The sequence below is a fragment of the Antrostomus carolinensis genome, unplaced genomic scaffold (genome assembly GCF_000700745.2).
Source record: "Antrostomus carolinensis isolate BGI_N321 unplaced genomic scaffold, ASM70074v2 scaffold10590, whole genome shotgun sequence".
Taxonomy (NCBI): domain Eukaryota; kingdom Metazoa; phylum Chordata; class Aves; order Caprimulgiformes; family Caprimulgidae; genus Antrostomus; species Antrostomus carolinensis.
Genome location: NW_010286452.1, coordinates 30,389 through 40,158, shown reverse-complemented (window position 1 = coordinate 40,158; position 9,770 = coordinate 30,389). Strand labels below are relative to the sequence as shown.

At 37.1% G+C, this 9,770-nt stretch overlaps 1 protein-coding gene across 1 annotated transcript in view; it reads left to right on the top strand.

The window, feature by feature from the left end:
- Window positions 1-111: 111 nt before the first annotated feature.
- Window positions 112-9,770, top strand: part of CEP95 (centrosomal protein 95) — a 16,121-nt gene continuing 6,462 nt past the window's right edge. The window contains exons 1-12 of the mRNA XM_029085633.1: window positions 112-133; window positions 1,225-1,353; window positions 2,308-2,415; window positions 3,172-3,282; window positions 4,214-4,322; window positions 4,851-4,960; window positions 5,842-5,976; window positions 6,775-6,989; window positions 7,410-7,473; window positions 8,089-8,135; window positions 9,329-9,450; window positions 9,765-9,770. The exon at window positions 9,765-9,770 is cut by the window's right edge and continues 124 nt beyond it. Of these exons, the coding sequence (XP_028941466.1) occupies window positions 112-133; window positions 1,225-1,353; window positions 2,308-2,415; window positions 3,172-3,282; window positions 4,214-4,322; window positions 4,851-4,960; window positions 5,842-5,976; window positions 6,775-6,989; window positions 7,410-7,473; window positions 8,089-8,135; window positions 9,329-9,450; window positions 9,765-9,770 (1,178 nt within the window). The remainder of the gene's footprint in view (window positions 134-1,224; window positions 1,354-2,307; window positions 2,416-3,171; window positions 3,283-4,213; window positions 4,323-4,850; window positions 4,961-5,841; window positions 5,977-6,774; window positions 6,990-7,409; window positions 7,474-8,088; window positions 8,136-9,328; window positions 9,451-9,764) is intronic.

Here is a 9,770-nt window from a genome sequence, read left to right as displayed (position 1 = left end):
GTTGTTTCTCTTACATCTTCACTCCTCTCTCTCTAGATGCAAAATGTGCAGCTTTTTTCTCTTCCCATTTTTCTTAATTACATTATCACAGAGCTGTTACCATCGTTACTGATGGGCTCAGCCATGGCCAGCAGCGAGTCCATCTTGGAGCCGGTGGCATTGGCTGTGTCAGACATGGGGGAAGCTTCTGGCAGCTTCTCACAGAAGCCACCCTATGTCCCCCAGCCACCAAAATCTTGCCACACAAACCAAATACAGCACCTCAAATTATTAAAATGTTGAAGTGATTTCTGGAACTGAGTGAAGAGTAGAGTGATGGAAAAGTAATACTCCCTGTGTACAGAAGAATAAAAACAATACAAATTACTTTCTGTTGTAATAACTACATTTTTCCTTCTAACGGTCACTAATCTCTTCTCTAGTAATATGAAGTCCTTGATAATACTTATTAAAATACTGTTTTGTTTGCAAAGGAATGTGTAGGGGGCAAATCCAACCTTAAGACATCACAGACTAATAGCGATGCATACTTTTGTTTTTCCAAGTTGATGGTTGAATTGGGTGACAAGGAAGGCTGTAGAGAATATATGTACTTCAAAGCACTTGGAATTCAGGACTCAAAGTTTTGGGAAAGTCAGGCTGTCTATGCACACATCTCGCTGTGCTCAGCATAGCATGGAGGTGGTGGGACCAGCTCCATATTCTTGTAATCCCTAAACAGCAAACTAACACAAGTAGTCCTTGAATTTGAATTCATAAAGAACTAGCAGTGTTGTCATTGCTTAAGAGTATTAGAAAAACTGGGTTTGCAAGAGAGAAGCTCATGTTTTTTAACAAAGTGTATGTTGCTTCTGATTCCTGATAAAAGATGTACCAAAGATTATTTTAAGTCCTTCAAGGTTTGGAATTTCTGGATATGCGGCCAGACCAAAATTTGCTTTCTGTTATGTGGAAGAAAAAAGTGATCTGCCCAGCCTATGGTACTTCAGTACCCTTCAGCTCTCAAGTCTTGAGACAAGATACTGCCATGTATCATTCCTCACTCTCCGTCCGTGCTTCCACCTGAAGTAGATGGAGCATGGAGCAGAAAACATACAACACGTTCAGTATTTTGGATGATTGGAATACCATGACTGGGATCATATGAAAGCTCTTCCACTGTAACTAACCGTGTCTTTATTTGTGTGTCTTTCAGTTCTGACATTATGTTTTACTTCTTAACAGATTGGGTTGATGTTGCCAATGATCTTTTAAGGAGCTGTCACATAAACCAGCACATAAAGCATCTCTCAGAATGTGGTGCTGATCTGTTTGTTCGTCTTTATGAGTCAATCTTAGGAGAAGAAGTACCAGGTGGGAATGATAATTTCTAAACTTGCTTTATTGTTGTTTTTTTTTTGGTCTCTGTATATTTTGTAATGAAAAAATTAAAGTTTGCAAAACTTATTACTGCTGTAGAGTTTTAAAAGTATTTGTATCCTTCCAAAGACAAACGTGTAATATTGCCATTCTTTAAGAAGATTTCAGTAATATTGTCTAACTATTCTTTGTAGCTGTGAGGGGAGTTCACTAGTATAGCTACAGCAAAGCTTTTTCTATTGTAAATTAGGCCTTGAAAGGCATACAGGAGCACAACCCACTTGAAGGGTGTGAATTGGCTCATTTCTCTTGAAGAAGTGTTAATACTGAAGCCTGTTCTCATAAAATGCCTAATACTTATAGTTGGCTAAGAGCTAAGCTGTGATTTGACTGGTTTAACCCAACTCCATTTGACTTCAGTGACAACAATAAGCAAGGGCTATCCAATGATGGATTTGTTTCCTTTATGGTAAACTGTTGTGTTTGGGAAGTGTCAAGACTCCCACTTGCAGAAAATTTTAATAGCACTGAGGTAACTGGTAGCTATTGGGGGTAGAATTCCTGTTAAATATAAGGCCAGAACTATAAATAGTGTTGGTCCCAATTACGTAGAATACATTGCAGTCCAACTAGTCTCTGACAGGGGGAGAATTTGATGATCTGAACGAGATGTGTGTGCTGGGAGCAAAGGAGGAAAAATACTTCAGTAGTCTCTAGTCTTGAATTTAATACTTCAGCTGATAAAATCCTCACATCTTCCAGGGGGTGTTCTAAGTTTGTACTCAGTATTTATAAAAGACTTAATACAACTGTATGATATTTGAGCTTTTCACCAAGTACACATGATACTGAAAAAACACTAACGTCCAAGTGAAAGTAGTTTAGTCAAAACATCTGCAATAAGCTATCCATTTAGATAGCTTAAAATCTATTATTTATTTTAAATAGATTTCATAGCTACTCCTAGAAGCCAAGAGGATGATGCACATAATGTACAAGCAGTAATAGATTCCCTGGCACTGGACTATTTGCAGGTCAGCTTGTCGCACATCACTGGTAAGTACTCATTTTAATGTAGACAAACACCAGCTCAGTATCTGTGGTTTAATTTGAACATTTTGTAAGAACTGTATCTTAGAAAACATACTTTCATACTTGCGTGAAAGGTCCTTTTCCTGTGATGAATGTCATCAAAACACTGAACCCTTGCTTTGGACATCAGGTTACAACTTTAAACAGCAAGCAGAGAATAAGTAAGAGCCATCTTGTATGACAGAGACCTGCAAGAAATGTTAAAGTTCACAATCAGTCATAGTTTGTTTGTCTGCTGAAGTGTTTCCCGAAGTCTGTTACTGGCTCAGTATTTTTCTGTATACAGTTAAAGCTTGGAGACTGGGTTTTAAAACATGAGCCTTGAATTTCAAAGTTGTTACTGAATTTTAAAAAGTTGGTGAGTAAAGACTTAAACCATGTTGTGTCTGTCCTTTGTACACAGATAATAGCTTTCATTGAGTATTCAGTGTATAAGAAAATATTAAATACCAACTATCCCTGAAAAATATCCCTGATTTTTTTTTTAATTTTTTTTTTGTGGAAGCATCAATAAACTTTCAATTATGAGAACTGAAAATATGCAACTTCAGGAGACTTTTAAGATACCTTAAGCTTACATATGTACCCATAAATGAGCAACCAGTTGTCTTCTGAGGTGACAAGAATTTCCAGGCACTCTTCTCCAGAAAACTTCCACTTTTGAGAATTTTTCTTCTGTGAAGTACTAATTATTAATATGTGGCAATACCTTCTCTTAAGGTGAGAACATTGTGAAAGGAGAAAGGGAATCTATCAGAAACCTCCTCGAAATATTTGATGGTTTGTTGGAGTATCTTACAGAAGAAGTCAGTGAATCTTCTCAGAATGGAGGTGAGTAGACAGATTTCCTAGTTTAAGGTATTTTGCTCTGCTGCTATATTATGGACAGCTTACTTTTTCTGTTTGTTTGCTATCAAGTTAGCCTGTTGAGAGCTCAGGTTCTCATGATCCTAGTTTTTTGGTCTTTATGGATGGAATACAGCTCCTGTAATAGGTAAAAACTGTTTCTTTGCTGTTATCTGCACTGGCAGCTATAGGGAATGATACCTGTTGGAAGATGTAAGTTCTGTGAAACCTTGTTTTGGGGTACTCAAGGTGTTTTCAATATAGCAAAGATTTATTTGGTGGTTTTGCCTTATTTATAACCCTGGTAATGCAGAAGAGGAGAAAGACTGAAACTGACCATAGGGGGAGGAAATTTCAGTGGCCAAACTGAGTATTTACATTCCTTATTTTCATAAACAACAATGATAAAATAGATTCCCCCCCTCCTAAAACTTAAAAGGCAAGAACTGGAGAACATAATCTTTCTGCTTAGTTCTTGTGGCAGAAGCCTATTCCAGATAATTCATCCTCTGTTAGTATGTTGTTTTTCAGCTTAAGTCAAATTATTTATGGTGAGGATTCAAGGAGGGAAATATTGACTTTAACTGGAACAGTGAGCAAACCTCCCTTTTACTTACTAGGAGACTAGTTATTGGCTCCAGTTTTCTAGTTAGAAGTACAGGATTTAATTATTTTGAGGAAGAAGAAAGGGGTTATTTATAATTTAAGCAACACGGTATGATAGTTGTGTCACTTTTCAAAAATTACCATAAAAGTTGCCTCCCCCCCACCCCCAAGGCAGGGCATTGCATGTCATAATTTTATATATCAATGTTTTATAACACTTAAACTGTTTTGATGATGTTGGAAATAGTACCTGTTAGTTAATAGGTAGAAGTAGTTTTCCTGGAAATAATTGCCTCTTCATTATTAACAGATGAGGCAAATGTGCTCTCCAGTCGTGAAATTCAAATTGCATCTCAAGAGCAGCTGGAAGGCAATGCTGGTCAACTTACACAACCTTCAAGAGTCTCATCAGTTGAAGGGTAAGAACAACTCTCAATATTTGCACTGACATAGTGATTGACATCTTTTTGTGTATCTGTGGAGAAACTAGTAGGTTTTTAGTAGTATGCAAGTAGGAAACATACTGATTACATATGTCAAATGGAATGTGAGGTAACATTCTCCTTTAGTCAGACAGCAAGAGGGCTAAAGTTAAATCCAGAATTTTTTTACTCTTGAAGACTGCTGATGGCATTTTGTTTCCCTAAGCTTACTTTACTTTGTGGAATGAAACAAGTTGGAGGCAGGGGGGTTGGACTAGATAATCTCCAGAGGTCCTTTCCAACCCCTACCATCCTGTGAAAACTTGGGCTCAGTTTGAAATTACTGTGTTTTGGTTAAACTGCATTCCATTTATCTTCATGACTTCTATATTGATTTATTTTGTAGGAGCTGGTCTCTCAGGTCAGCTGCCTGAAGCAGTTGCCATTCTTCTGCAGCTCCATCTTGTGGACTGAATGGGCAAAGACTTTTAGAGTAAATACTTTGCAGTTTTATGTTCCTCTTAGGTCCCAGTCAGAACTTTTTGACCCATCTTGTGATGTAGATGGATCAGAATCTACCAGTGAATTAATCAGACTTGGAGATACTGCTTATTCATTTTCCAAGAGAGAGAAAGGTGAGTTTGGGTGGAAAAAAAAAAATAAAAATAAAGACTACTCTGTAGAAACATTTCTAGGCTTTTTTTGTTGTTTCTCTTTTAAAAGTTATTTGTCAGAAAAATACTTTGTTTTAAACTCTTATTTTACAAAAAAACCCACACCCCCAAAAAAACCCCCAACCCACAATAAGCAAACATACCTGCAGTTGATCTTGCTGAAATTAAAATGTAGATTTCTTAAAGTAAGCATTCCAGACACTTTTTCATTATTCCTGAGCTACATTGTTTGGATAAAGATTTGTTTGACTTTCTACAAAGGCGTTTGATTTTGTTCAACAGAATAAGAGATTTCTGAAGCCTTTATTTAATTTATTGCAGTGTAAAATGTATTATTTTAAACTGTAAAAAGACTGGTAAGTTCATTCTGAAGGAAGTCTTGTTAGGAGTATGTGCCACTTAAAAACTTCATGGGTGGCTCTGGAACAAGTAATGTGCAGACTACTTACATGGAGTCCATTCCTATTTCCTGTAAGAATATTCCCATTCTTAGAATCACAGGATGTATTGGGTTGGAAGGGAACCTCAAAGGTTATCTAGTCCAACCCCCCTGCAGGGAGCAGGGACATCTTTACTAGAGCAGGTTGCTCAGAGCCCCATGAAGCCTGACCTTCTTGTTGGTGATTAATCTCTCCAAGTAGAGGCATAAAGAAATATTATGAATTATGAAATTTTTGTTGGACAGAATTACAAGTAGGAATTTAACAGACCTATTTTGATCGTAGTATGGGTTGCTAACACCAAGTTATTAACACACCAAACATGAAAATTGTCCACCTAAACAGTTCATAGCAAGATCCTTTATAGTGCTTAATTTAATCTTTTTCAAACATCACTTCTAGAATTCCAGTTGCCTGAATTATTACTGGAAGAAAAGGACAAGGGGGTAGAAGAATCTAAAAACTCAGAGGCTATTGAAACATTACCTGGACAGCTCTTGGAAACTGAAAGGGCCAGTGTAAAGGAAAAGGAAGATGGTGAGCATTCTTCTCATATCTGACCTACCTGATTTTGACTAAGGGGTGTAGGGCACTAAGGTAGTGTAGAGGAGAACCTTAGTCATGGATGGAAACACTTTATAGCTATATTTTGAAATAAAGAAATCCTTTTCAGAAATTTTACGTTTTAGTGGCCCAGAATACGTAAACTCCATTATCTGGGGTATTTCTGCTCAGCTAGGATTCAGCTTCAGCTAGGTTTTTTTTTCCTTTTGTGGTTCAATGAGCAAAATACTAAAAGTAAAAAGTCTTCTTGTGGAAGATCCTAGCTTCCAAAATCATGTTCTCAAGGGGGCTTTCATGCTGTTCTTAAGGGCAGATACAGGTAGTGTATTGGGCAAATCATTCTGACAGGTGGCCTCTGCTGATGACAGCTCTGATTATTGCTTAAAATTCCTGCACATGAGCAGGCATTCCCCAGCATTTCCCCCCGGGGAAAATAATGGGAAATCAAAAGACATTTGCTGTGTATGCACATAGCTACACCCATGCAGTATGAGAGCAATATATTCATATACATACAGTCATGAAAAACTTGGTGATCTCAGAAAAGAAGCGAGACAGGGAGGGGCTGCAGCGTGCATCTCTCTAAACAGAAAAGTAATATCATAAGGCATAAAAATGTTACAGTACTACTCTGTGCAATCCAACAAAGATGGTATTTCACATTAGATATTTAGATACTTCCATCTGATATGTATGGAGAATATACAAAGCCAACATTCTGCTTTCACAGGTAATCATTAAACTTCAAGTTCTTCATATTTGTCTCTTAAGGATCAGTGGAGTCTGTTCATACTACTGAACCTCAAAAAGAGAGTTGGAGTGCCAGTGCTACAAAACTTGGGGAGCCTATACAGCAAGCTATTCCTTTGCTGCCACCATTTCAGCCTTTGGAAGCCAGACCTCATTATCCTGGATGGAGAGACTATAAGAGCTCAGCCAGCCAGTCAGCAACTTTGGCTAACAGTGAAGGAGTTAAAATTCCCACTGTAAGTAAAAACCTATCCTTTGATTATTTTTTTATTTTTAGTAATCAATACTGCTTTGATTTTGCTTTCATTTTAAAACCTTCTAGCATACTTACAGAATAGGAGTAGTCTCTGAAGAACACTTCAGAATGTGTCAGATTTTATCTTTAGTTCAAAGAATTTTGGATTGTGGATTAATTCTTCACCGAGTGTCCAAAGAGGAAGTTAATCTGAGGGATGTGTTTATTTTATACACATATACATAGCTCCATAATCAATGTAACTGCACAGTTTAAAATACAGTAAACAAAATAATTATGGTATATTTTTATCTATCTATAAAATCAGCATTGATTTCCATATGCAGACAAACCTAATGTACGACCTTCCTGTCAACACTCTCCTGTGAATTTATAGAAAACATGTTGCTTTTTATTTCAGCTTGAAAAGTCACAAAAATTTGAAGATGTTTCTGGTAGTCTGCCTCTATCAAGGAAAATCCCTGGTGAGAGAGAATTTTGCTTCCACTATAAGAAACATGGGTTTGAAACTACTAGAGCATTTTTTTAAAAATTCAGCCACAAGTTCATATTTCTATCTCTGCTTTACAGAGAAACAAAAATAGGTTATTTTTAAGCTGTTCACTGTACTGGAGAAAAATACTCTGTGTCCTCAGTTCAGCTCCTTAGTTAATCCAGTGAAGATGTGCCAATACTACAGAAATCTCTTCTAGCAGGTGACTCCCATGGTTGAGCTTATTCTGAGCAGAGAAACATGGACCATACAAGCCAGATTCAGCTCTAGGAAGAAGCCATTAACTGCTATTGTAGAAAAGGTTTAGAAGCTAGTTCTCAGTGCTTATTTTCTCTGTTGCCTGGGAAACACTGCTTACCTTTCTAGTTTCCATAGCATTCCCATGACACTGAACATTCAAAACTTGAGAAATTAACAAAATGAATTGTCACAACTGTGTAACCAAAGTTGCTTTGTCATTCTGTTCTCTGTGAATAACTTCTTTCCAAAGGCCAGGATCACATCTTTTTTAACTTGCTCCCCATATTAGTAGGCACAGTGCAGTCTATATCATGAACTAATGCTTACCTGTCATCTGCTTCTGCAGTGGGAGACAAGGTGGTATCCAGTGATGCTGAGGACAATGTCGCAGAGGTAGATGCTGCATCTTTACCTTATTCATGGAACTTCAGTCAATAGTTTTTGATTTTTGCTTCATTCTCCTGATATCTTGTGGCACCTCTGGGCTTTTTTCAAACCTGCTTTTGGTTTGCTTTCTTCAGTATGCAATCAGTGTTGCAATGTTGTTAGATTATGACTATGTACAGTTTTTAAGTTATGTCAGTTCTTTCTGGAGGTGTTTGTTCCAAGAAGTATAAGTGTCAGTACCTATAGAGTTCTAATTTATCACAACCAACCAGTTACCAATTATTTTATGTTTAATCAAAGATGTATAAAACACAAGACTACAGTCATGTCCTTTCTCTGAAGTGTATCAGTATTATGAATAAGTAAGAATTTTGGTGCTCTGGAGTTGTTCAAACTCCAATAAAATTCAGATTTTGCTCCCTTCTTAAAGATCACAGAACTCCCTGGTTAAATTATTTAATTTTATTTCCTTGCATTGTCCTTTGCTTTTCAAAAACTGAATAATACAAAACCACAAATTGATGAGCTGATGCCATTCTGTGCTTGTAGAAACGTATCTGTACAGGAAATTCCTTGCCCTGGAAAATGCTTTTTTTTGCCTTCTGCAGCCACAAAAGGTACTCACAGACTTCATTTGTTCCGAGAGTTTCAGCAGCTTTTAGCGCTACATTGTCTGTTTAAAACTCATTTTCTGCTGGTGTATTGCAAGTATATGGGTGCCAACCCTGAATTACTCCAGTTTGAACAGATGAGTTACCAGGCAGTACTAAACCAGTTTAACTAAATGGCACAAGTGGCACAAGGACATGGTGTTTTCCTTTAGTTTGCTGTGAATTGCAGCTTAGTCTGTACTCAGTGAGGTTCAGCTTACTTGTGTGACTTGGCATTAGTCCCAGGCTAATGAGGTAGTGTGTAGGGATACTCATATAACTTAACCTCGACCTTGTTCTTCTGATTCAGTGGTTTAGCTGTAGATGATTCTTGAACTGATCTTCTATATTTCTGCTAGTCTATTTCTTTAAAGCACACTATCTTCAGTCAGGAACCTGGAAGTATAACTACTTTTATATATAATTATAGGGTGTGAGATGGTTCTTCTATAAAAGCTGTTGTAGGAGCTCTCTACTCACATGATGTATGGTATTTCTGAGCTTTATTGTAAAGATCTTAATAAAATATTAATTTACTAATTTTCTTAGGTTCCTCAGATATATGGGACTTCTACATCTGATTTCTCTTTCCATCAAAAACTCCCACTATGTGCTGAACAAGTAGCACAGACTCCAAGACCTGAATCTAGGTATCTGCCTAGAAAGAAAAGGCAAGTTCAGTTTTTTGGTACAGAGCCAAGCTAGCACTGTCATATACATGCACACCCAGGTGCCCCCCTGCCTTTAAAAATAAGATCTCTTCCTCTTTAGCTGCATGACACTGAAAGATTAATTTTAACAGAAAGATTTCCTGTTTCTCCTGACATATATGCATTTTCTTAGATATGGGCATTTATGGATTCAGCTTCTATTTAATCTTACAAAAATGCGCTCACAGAAAAAGAATTAACTGCAATTGTACAAAGTAATGCTTATCTTCCAAGTTTTTAGAATATAAATGAAATTTGCCTGTTTTCTGTTTTAGCAGATA